This window comes from Patiria miniata, unplaced genomic scaffold, assembly GCF_015706575.1.
Source record: "Patiria miniata isolate m_02_andy unplaced genomic scaffold, ASM1570657v1 HiC_scaffold_29, whole genome shotgun sequence".
In the NCBI taxonomy this organism is placed as follows: domain Eukaryota; kingdom Metazoa; phylum Echinodermata; class Asteroidea; order Valvatida; family Asterinidae; genus Patiria; species Patiria miniata.
In genome coordinates this window covers 17,626,376-17,651,711 of record NW_024037068.1, presented here as the reverse complement: position 1 = coordinate 17,651,711, position 25,336 = coordinate 17,626,376, and the positions used below count along the sequence as shown (strand labels likewise).

Genomic DNA, 25,336 nt, shown 5'->3' with positions numbered 1-25,336 from the left:
CATGCTTCCACCAAGGCTGAGCGTTGTGAGTTCGCTGCCCGCCACAGTTTTGCGTTATAATTTCGGGGGCCTGTCTGGGATCAACGAAGGATCGATGCATTGCTTCAAACATCGCGATTGTAGGGTTCAAATTCTATTTCCCCACATTTTGCCACAGGCCGCCGATTTCCAATAACGCGATCTCAATCGGACCTATAGTTTCTAGAATTATCGATGCTAGAAACCTGTCTATATGATTAACAGTTGGTTTATTGTTCATACTGCAGGTGTCATTACATACCTCAGAACAGGCATCACAGATGTACATGTAGATTCAACTTAGAAAATGAACAACTCCATGAAAATGAGAGAGAACAATAGAGAACGGTAAAAGAAAATTGTTGTCTAGCTGGCCGTGGCGAACGAACTGAAACAAGTACTTGCCACGCGTAACATTTGAAACTGATTAAGAACGCGTAAGTGCGCGCAGTACGCAAACCAGAAGCGCGCAGAAGACTGGCCTCAACATTCCAGCCCCTTATTTGTTATGTAACGAACATACAATTACCTCAAATCATGAAAACTATAAAAAAGACTCAGGCACTAATTTAAACGCACTTTAAAAATAGAACTAGTTGCAGCAATCGTTTCTGCTTTAAAAAGAAAACTGTAGAATACTAGATACTTGTCAACCGAAGCACTGAATACAGAGTGCACACAGGTGTAACTCCAGCAAATGGTGTCTATTCATGCATCCCTGTAACAATAAGAATAAAGACTCATCAAACAAGTTTATAAGTTATCATAACATCAGTCTTTGCATGCTTCACAAGAAAAGCTTTAAGAAAGTGAGATTTCATCAAAACAAAAAGGACACATCTAACAACTTGGAAAAAGGCAAACACTTGTACTAAGTAAAACAATGTCTTTTCAACAAGTAGAGTATAACTGTACAGCGTATGCTGAACATTCTTAAATTACTTTAAAAGACATAACATTCACGGAGACTTCCATTAGGATGAGTACAATTCGTCGAATGTCCGGAATCGTCTTGCGATGATTTCAAGTTTTGAATGATTTCTTGTTTTTACCTCAGCACTCCTGATCAATCCATTCTTGTCAGGATAGGTTTTTTCCACTATTCCAAGGGGCCACGAACTGCGCGGTGCTTGATTGTCAGCAACTAACACCACATCACCAGGGTATAGGTTCCTCTGAGGGTACAACCATTTTTGGCGCTGTTGAAGATCCATCAGGTATTCTCTAGACCATCGCTTCCAGAACAGATCTGCCAAATACTGCATTTGGCGCCATCGCCTCTTCGCATACTGATCTTTCTCTGAGAAAACACCAGGTGGTGCGACGTATAGACTGCTCGGTCTCAGCAAGAGCAAATCATTGGGAGTGATGGCGTTCAAATCCTTAGGATCATCAGACCCATGGGTTAACGGTCTACTGTTAATTGTGTACTCAACTTCACACATCAAGGTCCTGAGCTGTTCCTCATCTCTACACACTCTCATATGCTGCTCATTCAACATGGCTTGTAGTATCTTCCGAATGGTACGGATTTGGCGTTCCCAGATGCCGACAAAGTGTGAAGCTGCTGGCGGGTTGAACTTCCAGGTGATACCACAATCAGTTGCGAATTTCTCAAGAGTTTCATGATTCCACTCGCTCATCGCCTTTTTCAAGTCTGCATGAGCACCCACGAGGTTGGTACCATTGTCGGAAATCAACTCTTTTATATTTCCTCTTCTGGCAATGAAGCGTCTCACTGCATTTATGCACAAGCTTGTGTCTAGGCTCTCTGCAATCTCAATGTGAACTGCTCGGCTGGTCGAGCAGGTAAATACTACTCCATACCGCTTCTTTATGTTGCGGCCCTGCTTGATATTGAAGGGGCCAAAGTAATCTATTCCGGTGCTAGTGAAGGCTGGCTTCTCAGATAGCAGCCTGTTAGCGGGTAAGTTTGCCATCTTCTGCTGACCCAATTTAGCTTGGACTTTCTTGCAAATCACGCACCTCTTCAACACACTCTTCAAAACCACTCCTGCCTTCAAAATCCAATATCTCCGGCGCAGCTCTGCAAGTACATGATTTCTGCCTTGGTGGTGAATCTTTTGGTGTGTATGTTGCATAATCAGGTCTGTCACGTGGCACTTTTGTGGCAGGATTATCTGATGCTTGGCTTCCTCTGGGAGTTGAGCGGCTTGTAACCTACCGCCGACCCTCATCAAGCTCTTGTGCATCACTGGGTCTAACTGGTCTAACAGCTTATCCACTTTCTGCTGTTTTGAAGATTCCCTTGTGAGATCTTGAGGGCCATCATTCATTTCTTGAAGCCTCTTTATCTGGTGAGGAAATGCCTCATGCTGAACCCATCTCAAGATACTCACTTCAGCTTCTTCTATTTCTTCCACTGTAAGGTTGTTCACAGCGTCATGTTTGAATTCTTCTTTGCTTCTCTTTCTCAGGATTCTCTTTAACCGTAGCCACCATGCTGCGGCTCTCCTCAGACGATTCCAATCTGAGTAGTATTCTATCAGCTTCTTAACTGCATTTGACCGACTCAGCAGATTTTCAATCGGAACTGCCGCCATGACACGCTTTACTTCTGGGTCCCGATCTACTTCTGGCTCCTCGGTCACGCAAGTTGAAGGCCAATCTGCTTCTGCATGCCAGAGAAACTCTGGTCCTCGGAACCATCTCCTATTGGCAATGAACTTGTCGATGGGAAGTCCCCTTGAACAGTCGTCTGCTGGATTCTGTTCTGATCTCACATACTTCCACTGACATGGATGAGAACTGTCCCTTATCACTGTAAGTCGATTAGCCACGAAAGACTTGAACCTTGTCGTCTCATTGCAGATATACTTGATGACGGTCATACTGTCTGTCCAGAAGAAAGTCTGGTCAACAGGGATCTCCAGCTCTCTAACTATCGAGTTGTGTACTCTCACTGCTACAGTGGCTGCTGTAAGTTCAAGTCTGGGTATGGATTGCTGCTTCAACGGGGTCACTCTTGATTTGGATGTAACAAAGGAGCAATGAACATCTCCATATCTGTTCTGTAGTCTCAGGTAGCTGACGACGCCATACCCTTTCTCACTGGCATCGGCAAAGTGATGGATCTGCACACTAACAGGATCCTGAAAGCCTTCAGGCTTGAAGCATCCATCTACTGAGATGCATTCTAGTTTGGGTAGGTCCATCAGCCAAAGGTTCCATTTGTGCAGGTGTTCTTGAGGAATCTTCTCATCCCAGTTCAACTTCAATCTGCATAGATCCTGAAGCAGCAACTTGGCAGGCATAATGGCAGCACTGACCATTCCCAACGGATCATAAACTGAACTCACAATGGATAGTATACAGGCGCGGATCCAGGAATTTTTTAGACGGGGGGCACACTGTTGTAAAAAAAAAAATCATTTGCTCCGAGAATTAATGCGAGCGCGGAGCGAGAAGCCCTAACGGCGTGTGGTCTGGGGCCTGCTTAAGGGCCTCGGGAAATTTTGGATTCTAGATGCTCTGTGGTGCAATCTGAGGCGATTCCTGGCTCCTTTCGACTGAATTAGTTCAGCAAAAGTTTTTAAGATAAGGATTTTTTAAAAACATACTCTTACTTTTACAAACTATTTTCCTCTTTATATTTGTTTGCTTTTATTTTTGAAAAGGAATTGTATTGACTTCGTTTTGTTAACTGTTGCAACGATGCGTTGTGACATTTGCTCCGAGGACTAATGCGAGGGTGGATCACGCCTGTCTTACCACGTGGGATCCGGGGCCCGCTTAAGGGCCCCAGAAAATTGGAATTTCAGATGCTGTGTGGTGTATTCTGAGGGGACTCCTGGCCCCTTTTTCCCAGTTATTTGAGCAAAATGTTTTAAGATTACGAGGATATTTTTCATTGGTTTTATAATATACTCTTTCGTTTACAAGCCTTTTATTTTTGTCTGTTTTTCACTTGTATGCCAAATATTTTTGTCTGCATAGTTATTTCCGTGCTTATTTTTGAAAAGGAATCGTATCTTGCAGTGATGAGTATAGGGCATCTGCCCGAAGACCAATGCGTAGCGCGAACATCTTTCGGCGTGGGGTCCGGGGCCCTTAAGCGGGCCCCGGGAAATTTTGGATTCTACATGCTCTGTGGTGCAATCTGAGGCGATTCCTGGCTCCTCTTCCCCGGAGTTATTTGACTAAATTTGTTTAAAGATTATAAGATTTTTTCATTGATTAAAATTACTCTTGCTTTTTACAAGCCTTCTCGGTTTCTTCTGTTCTTCACTTGATACCATGTATTTTCGTCTGCATGTCTTCGTGCAATATATTTTGAAAAAGGAATTGTAAAAACTTAGTTTGGTAGCTGGCGTAAGGATGCTTTCTATTAAATGTTCTGTTTGAAGTTGAAATTTTCAGTTATATCAACAAGAACAAACCACTTGAACATGTTAATCGAATTCAAGTTTAAAATTAGTGTAATTTAATCAAACTTAAACAGAGGAGCAATTAGCCTCCATTGTAACTTTTATCTCATGACTACAGAAATTAATCAAACGTCATCCAAGTTTCTCCCTCTTTTTTTGCATAATGTAAAATGCCCAAACATTTTAAAGAAATGTTCTTTTAATTCAGTCCAGTTTAATTTCAAGAATAGGGCATATTACACGTGCATGTATTTGTAAATATACCATCGGCAGATAGGTGGAGCGGCAAGACAAATTGTGTGAGACATTGCGACTGGACATATAATTGACATTGAGTCTTTCGGCGCCATGGTACAATTTTGAAGGAGTATTCGTCATTTAGTTATGTAAAAAAACATTGCAGTAAATAATGGTTGACAATAACGTTGAGAAGTACACATCGGGAATAGGTGTATACCTCCCGGCTGGGACACGGATGCCGGCCCGCGTCGCCACCGGCGAACTACGATCAAATTTACGTCGCTTGCAATTCAAAGAGCAACACACTTGCGTTTCGTCTAGCTTGCAAGAGCATGTCTTGAGTGCTGATTGTTTTTGTCCTAAGAACAAACAGATCTCTTTTATGTACCAAAATTATCAGATTTGTATTTTCTGCAACGCCTAGTAACGTCAAAACCCAACTTTTGGATCTCAACTTTCTTCGTTAAAAAAATGTTTTATTGACGGATCCATGACCTTCAGGGGTGTTTCAATTTTTTCAGGGTTTTACATCGTTTCTCGAATAAAGTCTTTACGAATGATGACGTGACGTTGAAGAAGTCAATTTAAAACAAGGACATGTTTTGGACTCCGTGAAAAAGTATAATTTGTAATTCAAAAGCGCGTGGAACTGCTGGCAAATTGTTCTTACTAAAACACACCCTTGACCAATGGTGTGGTCCAAAGAGCAATGCACAACGTGTGTTTGAGCTGCATGTTCGTAGAGAATAAATCGTGTACATGTACGTTCTTACGAATCGGTTTAATAACGGTATATGCAGGGTGGGATCGCGGTTTATTTCGAAGCTTCTCGAGTTGAGTACGCAATGTTTGCAGGCTCAAGTTTAATATCGGTATTTTGTCAGTAAGGAGGTTCCCTCCTCTCCTCCTTTTCTGTCACCTCCCCCTCTTTTTCCCCCTTCTATTTTTTTTTGGGACTCAAATTTGACGGGGGGCACGTGCCCCCGCGGCCCACCCCTGGATCCGCGCCTGGTATACCACGACGTGTGGGTTCACGATCTTTCACATTGATCTCGAAGCCGAAGGTGTCGCTCTCCATACACCACAAGACTCCAAGAGTTTTCTCTGGTGGAAGAACATCTTGATCAATCTGCAGGCCTTTTACCTCCTTAGACCATTCTTCCCTAGGAATCGACCGTAAGACTTCTCGCTGATTGCTGACCCACTTGGTGAGTCTGAATCCACCCTCAGCTAACAGGTCTGTCACTTCCCTCGAGATGACCTTGGCCTCTTCTTTATCTGGTACTGACTTGCAAAAGTCATCGACGTAGAAATTCTTCCTGACAGCATTCGTAACTTCCGAGCGATAGCGCTGTTCGTTGTCTGTAGCTGTCTTACGTAGTGCATAATTGGCACAGCTGGGAGACGATGCTGGACCAAAGACGTGCACTGTCATTCTATACTCTTCTAATTCATGACTCAGATCTCCACCTGGCCACCATAGGAATCTTAGGAGATCTCTATCTTCCGATCTCACCCTCACTTGGTAGGACATTGCCTCTATGTCAGCTTTGACGGCAACTGGTTCTTGTCTGAATCTCATCAGCACACCTGTGAGACCATTGGTCATGTCTGGCCCTTGTAACAGCTGTCGGTTCAGGGAAACACCACCATACTCTGCGGCGCAGTCATACACCACTCTCATCTTCTGCTTCTGAACTTGGTAAACACCGTGATGTGGGATGAACCAGACTTTACCGTCACTTCTGAACTTCTGGCTGTCGGGAACCTTTTCAACATAACCCTTGCCTATGGTATCTTCCATAGCTTGCACATATTTCTCTTTGAACTCTTGGTTCTTATCGAACTTCCGCTTCAGTTGAACAGCTCTCTTTTCTGCCAGCGAGCGGTTGTCAGGCATTCTTACTGTGGGTCGCTGTAGTGGTAGTGCCATCTGATAGTGACCGCCTTGAAACTCTGTAGTTTCTTTGACAATGTCTAAGAAGGGCATGTCTTCCTTTGACAGTGCACTTTCATCTTGGCTTTCGCCCAACCTTTCATTGAAGTCTAAGTTCATGTAGTGCTTGTATTGATCTTCCAGGTTGGTCAAGCCATCTAGTACGTTGATGTAGTTCGCATCAAGTTGGGATTTCGGTCTGCCGGGCACTCCATAGATGACCCATCCCACAGGGGTCTTAACACCATAAGGATCTCCCGAGTTGCCTCTGATGACCTCAATTGGTGTTGTAGCAGCTGGTACGTTCATACCTATGATTAGGGTTACCCTTGGAATCGCTGGGCTGCACAGTTGTGGTAGTTGTATGTGTGACAGGTGGGTCCATCCCTGCAGATCATCTTTCGTTACCATGTCTTCTGGCGACACAGGAATGTCATTCTTGACATACACATCAGGTAGGTCGATGAAGCTGTTCTCCTCTATCATCCCTCCCAACTGGAGTCTATCTATCACGATAGCAGAGTCGACAACTTCTTCTGAATTCAAGGTTTTCAGTATTATACTTCTCTTCCTTGTTCTCACCTTCAGTGCTCTGCAAATCTCGCTCTCTGCGAAAACTGCTCCACATCCGTTGTCTAGAAATGCGTACGTGGCAATGCATTCATGACTTGAAGATGCCTTTACTAAGACGGGTACGATAGCCATTCGAGGACTGCCAGATGCGTGCAAATTCGCCCCAGCCCCTAGTACACCTGCACACCCCGTTGTGACTTGGGTCTGAGAGTTCTGCGCGGCGAACGAACTGAAACAAGTACTTGCCACGCGTAACATTTGAAACTGATTAAGAACGCGTAAGTGCGCGCAGTACGCAAACCAGAAGCGCGCAGAAGACTGGCCTCAACAGCGATCTTAAACGCAGTCACACAAAAAATCGACGAAAATGTGTCCGATCCGGCGGAAGACACCCTCCACATTTTTCCACGGACGTGGAGCGATTTGGCCTCACGAAAGACCGCGGTCTCAGATCGTTTCGGGAGCAAACATTTCTCGGAGGCCGAGTAAAATTTGCTCTTATATAGATGGTTGACCCAAGTTGAATAACAGTTGACTCGACTTTTTCCTCGCAGACAGTCTCGCAAATTGTAAGAAGTTCAAGTTTACGTTTGTTGAAGAGCCCAATATACTGAAACTTAATTATGACCTTCCTAATCAGCCTTCGCCTGTGTACTACGGCAAGCCTTTCAAGTACGTTTTCTCACAAATGCCACTGCCTCACAAAATGCCAATTTAACAGACCAACGGGAACATTTACAGACTGTTGCCATGGTACACAATTATCATGGGCGTCAATCGGTGGGGGACGGGGAACCCCTCCACCCCCCCCCCCCCCATTTTAAAGCGGTGGACACTGTTTTGGTCCCCTCCCCCCACTTTTCTTCCCCGAATAAAAATTGTAGCTACTACATGTATAATGATTCTATTACTCAGAATAGCTGATTCAATGACACCAAACTCGAAAATGATATTTAAAAGATGATCTTTTGCTAAAAAAAAAAAATTGTTTTAGTGGTCAGAAATTGCCTCAGATCGCACCACAGAAATTGCTTTTCTATAACTGCATTTCTTCTCAACTAAATCCCCCAATTACATTCATCTCCCCACATTTTCATCCCCAACTCTACGCCCTACCCGATCTATGATCGGGTAAATCAACGAGGGATCGATGCATTGCTTCAAATATTGTGATCTTTGAACTATGTTGGGTTGGAATAACGAAGAGTGCATAAATAATAATATTGGCGGTTGTTGGCTGTTTGGCCTTGCTTATATTATGGTTGAACCATGCCAACTTGAATAAAATAGTTAAATCGACTTTTTCCTCGCAGGTCTCGCAAATTGTAAGAAGTTCAAGTTTACGTTTGTTGAAGAGTTCAATACTGTACCTTCATAATGACCTTCCTCCATGATTCAGACTATGTAATTTTATGGTAACACACTCAACATTTTCATTGCAAATGCCACCTTCACGTTTTATTCCATTATGATTTATTGTCAAAACAGTACAATCAGCCTTCGCCTGTGTACTATACGGTAAGTCTTTCAACTCAGTTTTCCCACATTAACAAACGCGACTGCCTCACAAAATGCAATTTAACAGACCAACGGGAAAATTTACAGACAGTTATGCATGCCATGGTACATAATTATCATGGGCGCGGCGTCAATCGGTGGGGGACGGGGGACCCCCACCCCAACATTTTAAAGCGGGCAATATCGTTTGGTTCCCTACCCCCACTTTTTCTTCCCCGAATAAAAATTGTAGCCCACTATAATATTCTTTTGCTCAGAACAGCTGATTCAATGACTCCAAACTCGAAAATGATGTTTAAAAGATGATCTTTTGTTTTACTATCGTACGTGGTCAGAAATTGCCTCAGATCGCGTCACCGTAAATTGCTTTTCTATAGCTACATGTCTTCTCAACTAAATCCCCCATTTACATTTAACTCCCCACACTTTCAACCCCAACACAAATGAGCCCTACCCGATCTATGATCGGGTAAATCAGCTTGTAAGGGAATAAATGTGTGCTCCGGAGGTTTTTATCACTCTGTTTAATACCGCTTAGAGTCTGGGTGCTGATAATTACCCGAGCCGGAGGCGAGGGTTTAATACCGCTTAGAGTCTGGGTGCTGATAATTACCCGAGCCGGAGGCAAGGGTAATTATCAGCACCCAGACTCTAAGCGGTATTAAACAGAGTGATAAATACCGACCGAGCACATATTTATTCCCATTCATAAATACCTTTTCGGTACAAAATATCAAATAATTCGTTCACAAAATCCCGATTTTGTTGAACAAGTTCACTGCATGCTTTTTGAAAAATCCCTCTAGCAAAATAATGGAGTGTTCAGCTGGAGAGTAAGATGTAAACAACCCTTTTATGGAGATTGACGCGCGCGTAGCATGTTCTGCGCGATGTCGCGCAGAACGCACCTGGGGCGTTGCGTTTTGAATTTAGAACTATAAAATTCTGACTCGCTGGTAGTGTTGAGCATGCCTACGTGAGGATTGTGAACGTTCAACCAATGAAACGGTAAGAGGCACTGGATTTTTAGGAGTCCACATTTTATTGTGACACTGGAAAAGTGTTTAAGACCAGCTACATGTAGCCATTTCTTTATCATCCGTTTAAGACCGGCCACGTGACGGGCTCTCGACCAATAGGAATAGCTAAACTGTCCGAGGTATTTATGAAGAGCCGTTAATGCCAGTGCAGCCAATTTCATGGTCCTTAATTCTAATGTGCTCCTGAGCAAAACCAGGTGATGACCAGCCTAACGGCCTGGGTGGTATCATGCTAGCGCCTGATTTCCATTGATTTTTGCTTTGTGCACAAATTTGCTGAATAATATTTATCTCCTAAGCAGTTCAGAGAAATAGGGCCAAGGTTAATAAACTCAAAATTCTACAGAGGCCATGAAAGTGCATGTACCTAGCCAGTTGGTAAACAAATCAAACAGTTAGGCCTACCATTCATCATCTCTTCATTTTAAAGTGGTTGCCTGCTATGCTAGAGGCCATTAGGAATGCTGACAGGCTAAATAATATTCAGATGTGCTTTTATGCTGTTCACCAGATGACCATTGAACTATTGAACTATCCAATCAGATAATATAGGAAAGCAGTAGCCCTAACCCTGGCTCAAGGTTCATTTGAATCATGCAGAATCTTGTTGAAGTGAGCATGGTTAGGTTTATTTTCCCCAAAAAATGATGGTGTGACAGGCAGCCACCCAATATAAACCATCTTTGCATCTTGCCAACTGATCAGCTGTTTGGGCTTTACTGGCACGGTACTAATACTGTGCAAGTGCAAATCAGCTTGCCAGTGCCGGTATAGTTTATACCAAACAGAGACCAGTTGCAACCAAACATTTACAAACTGTACTAGTCATGTGACATACAGCAGGCCTAGCCTTTCAGCTAATAAGACTCCAATTAACTCTTACAACCAGCAAACCATGCAGCCTATGGGCCAGTATCCTCATATGCTGTCGAGAAGAAGCCACTGTCAGTCAGTCCTTCCTGATTTCATTTACACTTCTCAATGTGTCACTTCTAACCATTTTCAGTGTCTTTCATTTAAAGCCAGAGTCCACCATTTGCAGCTATCCAAAAAGTAACTGGCGTAGTTATTGTTGAAAAACATACTTGGTTGAAAGATAGTTAGGGGACTAAACTCCCTGTGAAATTATTCTTTCTGGCAAGCTGTCATTTTGAAGAAATCAACAAAAGAAGGTATTTCCAACGGTGCTTCTAAGAAGCACCGTAGGAAATTCAAATTAGTATTTCGTTTTGTTATTCGGCGAAGCGCGCGCAAGCATTGGCACAACGCACACGCGCGCGCGGTTGTTATAATTCGTAGGATCAGTGCGCGACATCGCGTAGCTGCAATGGGCTCAGTGAGAACGTGTATCGGACGAGGCTGAATTCAGGCCCAATTCAAAACATGATTCAGCAACTTTTGATTTGAATCGAGATCCTAGAATGTTGTTTTTCTCGAAATATACAGCTAAAGCTGAGCTGAAACTTCATCAGGTTAGTTGTTCAGCACCCTTCTTTAGATCTTGAGAACTGTTGTTGTTTCAAACGAACAAAATGCACAATTACAAATGATGGACTATACCTTTAACCCATAAGCACATTATGTTGTTTTACATTATACATTGTATTTATTCTGTAAAGAATTCATAAAACCACAGAGAGCTCAGGTGGTTTCAGGTGGTACAGGAAGTAATAAGCAAGGCAGTTGGCCCTTTTCTGACAAACCTCCAATCCCAGAACTCATTCGAGTCAGAACTCAGGTGGGTGTTCCCCATAGAGTAGACATTGCCCCTGACGTTGCCCAGCCACACGTCGAATCCCGCATCGGCCAGGATGTACGCAAAGCTCTGATTGGCCAGGTTGGTCAACCAATTGGTGGAGGAGCAGAGCAGGCCATGCTGCAGGAAGACCACAGGGCGCTTGGTGGTGTTGGTTGATGGCTCAGTGGCGTTGATTGCCTGGGCGGTTGACGAGTGGACACCAGTTTCGTTGCGGCCGTGCGGGATGCGCTGCAGGCCCAGAATGAAGCCATCGGCGGTGGTCACGAAGTGCCTTTCACACGGATAACCTTTACTTGTGATCAGCTCACTCTGTTGAAGATGAATCACAAAAACCACATCAAAACCTTGGTTTGATATAACTGGTATGAAAAAAAATTACACAAAAGAAAATACTAAACTTTATTGGCAAGGCAGGCCCAGCACTTTCACTTTGTGTTTCACTGAAATGGTGAACCAAATAAGGACCGTTTTAAATACAAATCCTTTACAATCACGGTGTTTAATATTGAGGATGATGATTTGCACCATGGAGGTCTGAATTTGTAATCAAAATACCTTGAACTTACAAGCAAGTGAAGATTGTTAAATATCTTTACCTTATGTTTTGACGATTTGTATCAGCTAAGGCTAAGGCACTGTACTTTTGGGCTGGCAAGATCTGACTTGTCCTTGTTCTTTAAGAATGGTACCAAAGGGCACTTCTGATATAAACATGATAAACACAACACTTTTCCCTCTGTCCTTGGTGAAATCCATTGACTTTTAAAGGGAATGTACAACATTTGCTTTTGCTGCAATTTTCAGAAACAAATGGATTTGGAGGATTAGAATATTGTAGCAAATATTGTTAAAGTAAACTGACTTGTTTCACGTTTTGGGTTCGGAGATGCTGTAAAGTCCAAGAAAACCAACCATGTTCTTGTAGTCTGGTTCCCTGAACCCACATAAGATGAAACTGAGCAATTTATAGATGTCGGGGAATTGTAAGGTAGAGGATCAGTCTAGCAGGATTGTACCCCTTCACAGGTGTGTAATCAATTGCAATGAAAATGTGGAATAACTTAATATGAAAAATTAGGAGCACTTTTTTGAAGAAAAAAAGTTTTCTCCAACACTGGTCGGCCGACCAGCATTGGAAAAATTCAAGTTAAAATTCTTACAAATGTCAGCACACCAGGAGCAACAATTTTTTCAGAATGCTTTAGAGTGTCATTCCGTAACAATTCAGTAAGATGTTTTGTGATAATTTGATCATTTTGTTTTTTGATGTTTCAAAATGTTGTATCTTCTCTTTAAAGGGAAAATACAACATTTGCAATTTTTGCAAACATCAAAAAATAAAACTACCAAATTAATTTGAAATACCTGGCTGGACTGTTGGTGAATGACAGTCTAAAGCATCCTGTAAAATCATGGCACCTAGTATACTGTCATTTTCAAGAAAAGGGGTACTTTCGTATCAATTTCCAACGCTGGTCGGCCGACCAGCGTTGGAAAAACACTGGCTTTTTTTCAAATACTGGCCCCAATTGACCATATTTAGTCCGCATTTGTTTGCAATCGATTACACACCTATGACAGGTACAAGCCAGCTAGATACTGGTTCCCTGGCCTTACAATTTCCCAACGTCTATAAAATTGCTGTTTCATCTTAAATGGAGTCAGGGAACCAGACTACAGGAAAACGATTGTTTTTCTTGGTCTTTAAAGCATCTACGAACCCAAAACGTCAAAAAAGTAAGTTACCAACCCCCCAAATCCATCCATTTTTGAAAATTACAGCAAAAGCAAATGATGAATATTCCCTTTAACTTGCATTTTACAGATTGGGGGCAAGGTCCCTGCATGTTGATGCCCACCCTAACTTCAGGGCAATTGGCCCACTGTGGGTCTCCAAAGTTTGTTATTCTTACTGAGAACTCTCAAGGGGAGTTCCCATCTTTGCACCTGCTCTGCTTCTTTTATTTATTAAAGGTGGCTGACAAAAAAATCTCCTTAAAGAAATAGAAACAGAGGAAAAAGAACTTATTGTGTCTCTTTACCAACTCCTGTGCGTGTCTTTTGTTTCAGTGTATTTTTTTTAACTGTCAACTTTGTTGAATTTGTTGGAAAACACTTTCTTAGTGAAACATTTAGATAAAAGCACATTTTCTGTGTTTTTGTTTGATACATTTTTATTGCCATTTGCAAATTACACATAGGTGAATGTAGGCATGGGGAGCATTGCAATAATTATTCCACCATTTCAGTCACAAAATAAAAAATGATAAAAATCATGGAAAAAAAGAAAAGCACTTGTTCTTGTTAATGTTGACTGCATGCTATGTTTAAAAACAGATAAATACTTTGATTTACTTTGAATTAAAATCAAATTTACACAGATTACTTGGTCAGGCAAATTGCTCTTTGGGACAAATGAACAATTTGATACATGTTTCCAAGACTTGCGTAGCGGGTACATCTTAACTTGAAAAAATATATTTAAATGTAACTGATCCTCACACTAACAGGTTTGGCCTTGAAATAAAGTAGGTAAATACACTCCCTCTGCAGAGTAATTAATTGCATATGAAACTACAAGAAAGGAATTGCAAGAATGCCAAATTAGTGTTTTGATTGGCTATTTAAGGAATCCGATCCTACGGTTGTACTTAGGACTAAACTAGCAGATGTTCTTCATACCAAATATTCTTGGGTACTGAAGCATCAAAACAGCTAGCCAACTTAAGCGTGAAAGTTGAGACATATGCAAAGATGATATCCACAAATAAAAACAGTTCATGAAATGGTTCTCCTTATTTCATGCAAAACACTAGCTGTGTGGACCTTTTGGTCTTACCAATGACTTTGGTGGTTTGGCAAAAGAGGTTTGTTTTTGGTTTTTAAGTTTAGGTATAAAAAATATTCTAGTTCAACTACATTGAATGTTATTATTGTACAACCTATTTTAGAGGGTTATTTTGTTAAAACGCAATAATGTCCTGCATCTGCCACATAGAACAACTGTTTCTTGCTCTCAGTGGTATAATCCAAGAAAGTTTTAACTTCACACATCATGGTACCGCCCAATCCTTGGTAAAGTGGACCTTCACTTGTGACCCTTAAGGCTACTCAGGAGGGGGTAAAATTTAAGCAAGATAGAACCAGCTGAATTCCTTTAACAGGTGTCTATCAAGAGGCTTGTTAAGTGAATTCCAACAGATTAATTCCCAATGTTTACAACTAGGACCCAACAGGGGGCTAGCAAGCAATTTCACAACTATATTGTTCCACAGTCTTTCATGTAATTCTGGCCTCCCGCCCTCCATCCAAAAGGCAGGGAACAAAATGAATCCAAAGAATTGAAAATACAACATTTCCCTTAATCTATCAATCCTTTCTTCTAAACCGTTATGCCTTGAACCCTGATCACACTCTAAAAAGGGGAAAAACAAAATGACGCCAAAAGTTATAACAGTTGAGCTCCACTTCCAAGTTCCATGTTCAGCAACAATATTGGAAATCTACTCAGCAGAAGTATGGAAGGGTACTTTTTGATTTGCATAAACATTTCGAAATTAAATTTCAGTCATGCAACTTTTCCTCAGATCAGCTGATTCACTCATTTTTCACTTCACACTTGAATTAAATTGAAAAACAGTATACAGAGTCTTGTAAGGTTTGGAGTTTCCACTTTTTTGTTACTTCTAATGTTCTAAGTTGCATGCCTGAGATTTCCAAAAAGGATAAAGATTAGTCATGTTAAAAGTCATGGTCTATCAAAAAAAGGGTAATCCTTACTTTTAGGACCCCATTCCTATATAGGAAGGGAAAGACTCACCAAAACAGTTGACTAAATGACACTCAAAATTGACATTCTGATATTTCTTGGCACATCTGAACAATTGGCAATGACACCTTCTTGAATATCAGCAGGATGTGGAAAGAGGGCAGGGCTTTGATTTATGAGGGAAATTCAGGGGTAAAAGACGAAGATGACAACCAGAAAACAGACTCAAAAACCAAGATGGCAAACCTGAAAGCTCAATGCGATGAAAGCTCGATGCTGATTGGCTGATAAAAAATAAACATCTTATTTATTTATTTTAGCAGCCAATCAGCATCGGGCTTTCATTATGTAGGGCTTTCACACGTGTGAGAACTACAACATGCACGTCTGACTGCGAAAAAAGGTAGGAAAGTCACATTTTCTTTGAAAGTGCTTTCAAAATTACAACTAACATGAGTTTATATGAAGAAAAAGGACTGCTTTAGCCTGCAAAAGTCACATTGGTACTGGACAGTCATCTGCAAAAGTCAGTTTTGAACAGAACTCGTAAAAAATAGAGGTGTCCTAAAAGTAAGGATTACCAAAAAAAGGATGTGAGTCCCTCAAGATAGATTTTGAAGGGGAAACACATAAGGCACAATCACATGAACATGATGAATGGGCCTGGCATGCCTGGGATGCCTATTTGGTGAGCTTATGCATGTTATGCCACGAGATCTCATCGCAGATTTGACCAACTTGACCAATTTGTTGAAGATTTGAAGTTTTTGTCAGTTTGTTTTAAAATCAACATGATCAATGACCATGGCGACTGATTGACATGATTGAACACGGGTGAGATGTCAACGGCGCGCTGAGAAAACAACCCTTTTGTTGCAACCACACCGACGGTGCTTAAGTTCATACATAATACTCCTATCTATGATTTTTCTGATAACCTTTCTTTAAATTTCATCATGCACCATGTTATCCAAAGTTATTGTAACGCAACATGTTCAAACATCGTAACACTATGACATGGAACTATGACACTTCAAGCATGACAGGGAACCGTAGGGCCTATTAACTATGTTGACAAATATTCACCATGATCATGATCAATATTAATCATGTTAATCATGTTAATACTGTACTAACTATACAGAAAAGTTAAGAAGTGAAAGATTTCAATCAAATAAACAAGTTGATGATCACTGAAGCTGGTATCACTGAAGCTTACCGCGTTTCTCATGACGTCCGGATCGGGTGCCTCGCTGGAGTTCCAGCTCCATAACCATTCCAACCACGCATCTCCGCGGCTGAACAGAGCCAAAAATACGAGGACACTGCAGAGAACCGAAAATCGAGCCATCTTGGTGGGACAACAGGACTCTTTCTGAAACTCGATCGATCAGCAAGCTGAGTATCAACACAGGCGGTGGGAAGAGAGTAGGGCCTATATCCTCGCCAAGTCCTCTCTGGAGCGTGAGAAGGCAGTAGCCGGATGGAATCACGGACAGCCCGTGATGGAATTAACTTGAGTCGGCCGGTCTTGATCTTGCGATCGAATTTGCGATCAAACCTAGAGCGCGCACAAGTGTACCACACGTGACGACTACTGATGAACTGCGACGATGACAGCTAGCTAGCTCAGCTGGATTTATTATTACGGTGATCGTGTAGTGCAAGTGCCCAACACACGTGGAAACCCCCCTTCTATTCAAAGCGCCAACTTCGAATCACACAGCATGTAGTGGGAAGATCTCCCCCATACAAAAATCACAAGGTCCACAGCATCATTCACGAACTTGTACATGTATGTGTATTCGTACGTGGTGGGCGCACACATGGCCACATGGCGATTCATCGTGGTTTGTTTACTACCGGTGGAAAGCACGTGCGTAAAATTTGCATAAGAAGTGGTTATGCATGAGTGCCTCGCACACACATGTCCTATCAACGAACATTGTGTGCAGTTTACGTTTGTTTCATTTCAATAATTTTAATGTATAATGAGGAAATTTGGAATTGCGAAAATGAGCACTCCCCAGAAATTAAGTCCCATTTTCTTCAATCAGAAATAAAAGATTTGAAAGTCATTATGTACATGTAGACCTGGAAGCAAGAACGTTCCAGGTTTCTTAATCGGGGTGATTTTATTAAACTACCCGGACAATTAATGCACAAAAGATTTACGAATGACTGTCGAACCATGGAGCTAACTCCACCCTCAACGCATGGCCTTTTGAAAGTAAAGATGTTATTCGTTCATGGTGACGGGGATATCCACGACTCGAGCTTAATTATTTGAATTGCGCCATAATGTGCTGCTTCGGTTTTGAATGGGTATTTCCCAAAATTTGTTGGCGACAGGGAGATATTTTCCTGGTGTGGGGCTGATAAAAAATCGCCGATTAACTCACCTTTAGAGAAAAAGGGGCCAACCGGAGGATCAACACAACATGTATTTGAATATCCAATGTTCAGATCTTTTTCTGTCTTTCTTTAAATAAATGGTCAGTCGATTGGAGTTAAATTTCGATAATGTCTGTCATTTTATATGATTCGTTCCAATATCGATTCATAATTATTGAGATGTGGCACAAAAGACAGAATATACAATTTATGGATAAAGTTCTTTATTTCTTGTATTCTTTTCTCTTGAACTCTGTGATTTGATCGAATTCGTTCTTGAAAGGCAAAGAACGCTTTTAATTATGTTTCAATTTTCTTTTTAATATTTGTGCCAATTTTTATTAGACCATTTTCCCCATTACAGTATTCATCTGCCCGATTGAATGATTATCTTTTCTTTATAATACGTCTGTTACTTAATTGTTCCTCTTGTTTCAAGATTTATTCTTGTTTCAAGTATTTTCCCAATTATTTTGTGCAGATTCAATCAAGTATCACTGGGGATTGTGTATGCAGTACTTTGAACCATTACCCAAATACACGTACGTTCAAAACACTGAAACAAACATCATACAAAAATAGTTTTGTAATTTGGCGCTCCATATCTAATTTGCATATCCAGGGCGCCGCCATATTTGCTGGAGTGGCTCGGCGCATTCTCAATTGCAGCACCCCCTCATAGCGCCATTGCTATTTTCGGCATGTTCATTTATGTCCTTTTTGTTACGGATTTCTCGGACCGCTTTTCCTTCACACAGTTGAACTCTACTACGTGGGCTATTTTCCATCACCAAGCGTCTTCTGAATTTGAAATTGACCGGCCCGTCGGTGAGCGGAGGGACTGTCCTTTGATCCCCGCGGCAAAATTTTGAGGAAATCGGCGGAAAAGGGGGAAAAATTGCGAGTTGAAAATAGCCTTTGCTAGCGGTTTAACAACAAGGAGTAACATACAGCGTGCATATGAGAAGTTGATTTTTTTGTCATGAACGGAGCTCCTGTGGCCAAGATTGGTGTTGGAAATTTAAACTGATGCGCCACTTGGCATACAGGAAATTCATTAACAGATGACCTAACAGAACTCATTCTCGAAAAGGTGCTGAAGTTGGAGAGTACATGGGGCAACATTATGGCGAAATTCCTGGATAAAGATCCGTTCAGTTACGAGCAAGAGCGTACAGCATTCGTCAACCAGCTTCGTCAGTTTCACGCATCGAAAGGGTAAATCCGAAAAGAACTCTATCCTCCCGACTTCGGTCTCCATTTCAATTCTTTATTTCGGGACTAACTTTTTTTCAATGCCATTGTTCTCCACAAGTTCACTCTTCTTCAATGTGTGTTGTTTTCTTTCTCTTTTGTCTGTTTAGGACACCGTTCTTTCGTTTGCCGACAATTGCTGGCAAAGAATTGGATTTATATCTGTTGTACAGCAAAGTCGTGGCTTGGGGTGGTTTGACGAAGGTAAGATTATTTTGCACTCGGAATTCCCGCACCTTGCCTTCCCCGGGTTTAGCATTTTACGTCCAAGTTGGCTCCAAATGGGGGTTCTTTCTGTGACTGGGGTATTCTATAGATGTGCGCGGAGATTGCCACATGGATGTTCGACCGCGGTGAAGGGAATAAAGATGTTGTTTGAGGTGTCTTTTGGGGACTGTTTGATGAATGTGAAATCGTTTCGGGTTGTGTTTCATTTCGAATAAAAGGTGGAAAACCATGGCGCAAATTCTACATGACATGTTTATCTGTGTGCGGCGTGTCGGGCGTGCGTTGGTCTATTCATTCACGTTGGTGGTTTTTGTCTTGTAAAAACATGAAAACAGAGGGGAATTCCTTGATGTATTATTGACAATGTTTGTGTACAATTGTGTGTGTGTGTTCTCTGTTGTCAAATAGGGATGGAATGGGTGTAGTGGGAAGGGACTGATGGGGTTAAATTTTAAGCAGTGCTGTGTGGTGTGTGCTGTGTGTCTAGAAACAGGGAGGGGTTTTGAAATGGAGCAATGCTTTGTCTGTCATGTCTGTTCGGTATCAAGTTGTATGTACAAAGGAAAACAATGATTCCTTAAATGTATTTCCCCAGTAATTTGAAGAGTAAAATCGAACTTTACGTTGTTTTGAATACTGCTGAAGTAAGATTTTGATTCAGCTTTCATGGCTTTGGACTGAGTATTTTATTAGCAATTTAGGCCTAGAGTAGTGACCTACTTTCCTTTCATTAATTTTTTTTTTTTTTTCAAATTTCTCGAGACCAACCTTGCATTTGCAACAAACCTGTACTGTAGGGCTGTTTCACGAAAAAGGGGGCAGGTTTTTTTAAAACGTTCCTGTTGTCATCGGAAGACAGCAGAGTGGTGAATAAAATCTATGATTTATAATTTACATGTAAGATTAAAAACTAGGCCCCTATCCAAAAAAATTATAACGGAAAGAATGTTGCAACCTCCTGAGGCCACTTTTATCAATCATCTCGAAATGTCAGTCATTGCACAAGTGTTGAAAAGACATGAATCTGGGACTGAGAAACATTTCCAATTTTGTAACAAAATTGGAGAGTCAAGAATTTTTTTAAAAGTATTTCCTAACAAATTGTTAGGATTAGAAATACTTAAAAAAAAATCTTGACACTCCATACATGTAGACCTTGTACACAACTGCTGAAGTGGCGTCTGGATACTACATTCTTTCCATTATACCCACTGCAAAGTTTAATTGATGGTCAGTGAAGAATGGGTAGTAAATCCATTAATTAAAAATTGTATACTTGGTAATTGTGATTACTTGCTTCACTTTCAAAACGTGACATGACTTTCTTCATCTTTCAATGAAAACCTTGTGTATGTGGGTGAAGCACCTGTTGTGGCATGTGCAGTAATGTGATGTAAATGAGATGTTCATTTTTACTATTATTCAGAATTGATAATTTTGTGTAGACAAGTGAAATTACAGTATGTCCGTAGGGACATTGCCATAATATCCTGAGATGCACGGGTGTACATTCTAGGAAATTACAAAATGTAGATTGTGACAAACGAGGAGGAGGCGAAGCCAAGGGTGATGTGCTCCAAGCGGGTTAAAAACGCAACATCACAGTCAAGAATTGTTTTGTTGTATCGTGCCAACAAGTCAAAAAGATTAGGTTTTTAACTTACTATTCAAGAAATACAAATTAAATCACTACACTGCCAGACTTAAGATTGAAAGCTTGCAGTTCTCTGTTGCGAGGTGCGCGGGCCCTACACACTTAACTATTATGCAACACGGTTGTATGAGATAATTTCCATGCAATGCGGTATACAGGCCAGTTTATACTTCATGCGAATGTCGTTAGGGTAACGGGGAGCGTCACAATGAACCTCTAAGTGTTGATGTCATGAAAGTTGCTTCGCTTTTGGCGTGAAGTATTAACTGGCCTTTATGAGGTACTGTATGCAACGCAGTGTATGTATGACGTAAATTCTTATATAGACTGGACACGTGGCCATTTTAGACCAATGAAATTATAGTATCCAAGACACAATATAACTTAGTCTCATAGCATCAGGGCCTATTATGGCATACGTTACACATTTTTCGATGCTGTCAATTTCTTAACATTGGTATGAATGTAATTTTTAAACAAATTGTAAAATGTAATCATTGAACTGATAAAGATAATGAAGTATTAAACCTTTGAAGGCTGGAGCTTGACTTTACAAGATTACAAAACATCTCATACAAACAGATGTGTATCATACCATGAACAGTTTTTGGCATAGCAGCATAGCAGACAAAAGTTGGGATTGCAACATGGCATATTTTACTGGATTTTTTTGGGTTTTTTTTACCACTTTCGAGAGCCCAGTGGATGGCAGTTTATGGCACACCCACCGCGTACACGTACTGGTTCGCGCGCATATACTGAGCCAGTGTTTCCCCTGGCAATGAACTGAGCGAGGTGGTAAAACTTCAAATTGATGATTGAAACAAAATTTAAGCAGTCTGGCCAACTGAAAAGAATGTAGCGCTCACAAAAATACACGATGATTCTGTCTACACATTGAAATTGTGAGTTCTTGATGCATAGAAGTCAAGGAAAACACTCATAAATTACACAAAATAAAAAGTTTTTGATTACTAGTATTCCTTTATTGCCAATCTTCACAGCGAGGTGGTGATATTGGCAAAAATTGACCGAGGTGGTCACTGAAAGTAGCGAGGTGGGCAGCCTCACGTTTGAATGGGCAGGGGAAACACTGTACTGAGCGTGAAGTATGAACTCTAGTTTTATTCTGAATCTACACAAACATTCGAATGTCTCTCCAAGTGGTCTCCCTCAACTCTCCCTTTCTTCTCGTTGAGAGGATGCTTGTGCATGGAACACATAGAGGGCAGTCTTTTAAGACATCAAATTTGTGATCACACCTTTGTACCGATGATAATCAGGTACATGAACTTGAAGATGTGTTAACAGTTGCATTAATGAATGGAGATTACCGTTAAACCCAGTTCATACTTGGTACAAAGCATGGATACATAATTATTGCAAACACAAGTTTTTGTTCAATACACTTTACGTGTAAATGATTGAAGAATCCATCCACGTCATGCAGTCTTTTATTTTGTGCGGTTAACTGAGAAGTGGGTGATGGACTTCGCATGTAACAGGTCACTAAAAACTTAAGATCCACGGCATAAACACCTTGCGGAGAAAACTGCAAGTCTTGTCAGTGTATTAATTACTCACACCATGGAGCAAGGAAAGCTCACACGTACATGTACATAACGTGTACAATATGTGTTCTGTGGTTATTTGTTGTCTAGCATCGTTTCCTTGCTCCATACTAGCATGTACCGGTACATGTGTACATGTACCACTGGCTGGAGTTTGTACAGTAAAATCAGTGTAGTTTATACAAGGACTACATGTATCTATACGGCTTCACAGCATACATTCGTACGTGTATGTACTGCGGTAGGTTGATGCACTGTTCGAATTGAATGTACAACATTTGGCAATAAATAATCAAAGACTGGGTCCATAGACATTGGTTAAAGGGAATAAACAACATTTGCAAACATCAAAAAACAAAACTACCAAATTATTATGAAATACCTTACTAGACTGTTAGTGAATGACAATGCATCCTGTAAAGTCATGGCACCTTGTGTGATATACATGTAATTGCAAGAAAAGTAGTATTTTTGTATCAATTTCCAACGCTGGTCGGCCGACCAGCGTTTGAAAAAAACTGGCTTATTTCAGACACTGCCCAAAATGCACCATATTTAGTTAGACCGCATTTTGTTTGCAATCGATTGCAAGCCTATGAACGGGTACAAACTAGCTAGATTGGTTCCCTGCCCTTACAATTCCACGATGTGTATAAATTACACTGTTTCATCTGAAGTGGGTTCAGGGAACCAGACTACAAGAAGTTGATTGTTTGGGTTTTTTTGGTGTGTGTGGTTTTTCCAGCATCTTCGAATTCAAAACTTCAAAACAAGTCAGTATAACAATATTTGCTATATAATACTAACCCCCCAAATCCATTCATGTCTGAAAATTACAGAAAAAGCACATTTATGTTCCTGTACATGTATATTGTCCTTTAACTTTAAAAAAGGATGTTTAACAAATGTCTCTCCCCACTTTGGTATGTTCAATAACTGTTTAGTGTTTCCATCAACCTAAAAAGTGAGTGATTTCGGCAACCCCGGTTGAAAAATGCACAAGCACACATGCATCAATGTCAGTTTTTTGTTGCATTTATGTAATCCTTTTTTAACAGCACCAATGAATCAAAAACTTGTCCTTTAATCGCCGAAATCACTCACCCTTCATTTTTGTTTCTTGAACAGCGTAATATTAAAATACACAACTGCTTTACAAATTTGTATCCAAAATACCATGTTAACCAAATATGGTCATGAAACATGATCCTGTATACTAACTTAGCACTTCATGTAGGGATTTTTTTTGCAACTTCAACTCAACCCAATAAACGAGAAAACAGGTCAGAATAAATTTACTGAAGACATCGAAAAGGTTACATGTTGACATTTCGGGATCAGAGAGAAAAGGAATGTGCAGTTATCCTACATTGTAGGTTTGCAGAGGTAATAAATGTTCAACAATAGTCTGCATTGCTCTTGTAAATAGATTAACATTGTACAGAGCTTTTCCAGGCCAACAATTTGTCCTATTTGCCCCTACCATAAAGCAAACATGGCAGACACATTCTCTCTTGATACATGTATACGCAATTTACTCAAGCACTTTATTTTGAAAGGCAATCTTACCCACAAAGAAAGCTGCAAATGTGTGAGGACAGCATTTCAGAAAAGGAAAAAAAATACATAAGTCTTTCACATCCTTTATTTCTTACATTTTACATTTTATCAAATACCGGTACTTCATTTAGTTAAGAAAATAGAACATGGACAAACCATGGATGTAGAACTTACGATTGTCTAGTTGTATCTCACATAAGATAAGGATTTACGGTAGCGCAATGTGACAAATCTCTTTTGTGAGTTTGTGAGGTTCTGAAAAGAACTGTGGAAACTCGGCTTTTAATCATGGTTTGCCCCGTTGTCAGGAGACTCTCACATACACACATTACACCATTGACAAATCAATCATTGGAGTGACATCAAACAGATTTCATTGATGTTAACTTGGATTTTACATTAATCACTAAGCTTCATTAGTCTCTACATGCGCACAAGGTACTCCTGTACATGTACAATGTACACTCATTAATCTGTATTGTCCTAGCCCATACATGTGCAGCATACATGTACATAAATGTGTAGCTTGGTAACTTCTCAAACCTCTTCTTTTGTATCTGAATGATACATGTAGATGTCATACAGTTGCCTCGTGTTAATCCATCTTCAAACTCGTCTTTGTCCAATCCAGGTCACTGATCAAGGAAAATGGGAGAGCCTTCAGGAGTACTTTGGGATCGCTGCCACCTGTGGCCATGCTGCCTTTGCCCTGCGCCAATTCTATGTCAAGTAAGTCTCATATTATTGGCTTCACCTTTGCATTTGATGCAAGATGGCTTGAGTGCCTGGTTGGAATAATATCAAATGACGAATCATGTTGTTATTCTTTTGTGATACATTGTATGCGTACAGTGCTATAACTGAAGCAATATTTTCCTCAATTTAACGCTGCTTAAATAATCTACCGGGTACATAATATGTACATACATGTACAGTGTACAATACAACATGCCCTGTTTTCAAAATAAATGATGTACCAACAAAATACTAATATTAATTATGCATTTTCACATCTGCATAGTACAATGTATACATGAACAAATGTATGTACCGTACATTGTCAATGATAAGTGTATGCCTTCTCATTTTGTATACAAAAGTGTATACAAACATGTATGCATGTATGTGTGTATGTATTTGATTGTTGCTAGAATTGTTGATGTGCATGCTATGTACTTTACTATGTACATTGTTCATTTTAAAAACTTTGTAGTACATACCATCGTACATGTACATGACCACTTGCATAAAATTCATGTACTATACATGTACATGTGCACACATGCACGTTGTTTTTGTACAGAAACAGTGGCAATGAATGGGATCATGTAGGTCGAACCATGTATCATACAATTACAACATGGTTTAGAGGAGAAGCTGTGCAAAATTACTGGTGCATGATTTTATTACCTCCCGAGTCCCGACGGGAAGCAA

The 25,336-nt window shown here is 40.7% G+C and overlaps 2 protein-coding genes across 2 annotated transcripts in view; one reads left to right on the top strand and one right to left on the bottom strand.

Annotated features, from left to right (window-relative positions):
* The window catches only part of LOC119735233 (lysosomal acid lipase/cholesteryl ester hydrolase-like), a 153,329-nt gene extending 136,293 nt beyond the window's left edge, over positions 1-17,036 (bottom strand). The window contains exons 1-2 of the mRNA XM_038208939.1: positions 16,461-17,036; positions 11,417-11,781 (exon numbers count right to left, since the gene is read on the bottom strand). Coding sequence (XP_038064867.1) covers positions 11,417-11,781; positions 16,461-16,592 — 497 coding nt within the window. The 5' untranslated portion in view covers positions 16,593-17,036. The remainder of the gene's footprint in view (positions 1-11,416; positions 11,782-16,460) is intronic.
* A 1,276-nt stretch (positions 17,037-18,312) lies between these two features.
* The window catches only part of LOC119735939 (AT-rich interactive domain-containing protein 2-like), a 35,051-nt gene continuing 28,027 nt past the window's right edge, over positions 18,313-25,336 (top strand). Inside the window, exons 1-3 of the mRNA XM_038209896.1 lie at positions 18,313-18,853; positions 19,000-19,093; positions 24,534-24,631. Of these exons, the coding sequence (XP_038065824.1) occupies positions 18,762-18,853; positions 19,000-19,093; positions 24,534-24,631 (284 nt within the window). The 5' untranslated portion in view covers positions 18,313-18,761. The remainder of the gene's footprint in view (positions 18,854-18,999; positions 19,094-24,533; positions 24,632-25,336) is intronic.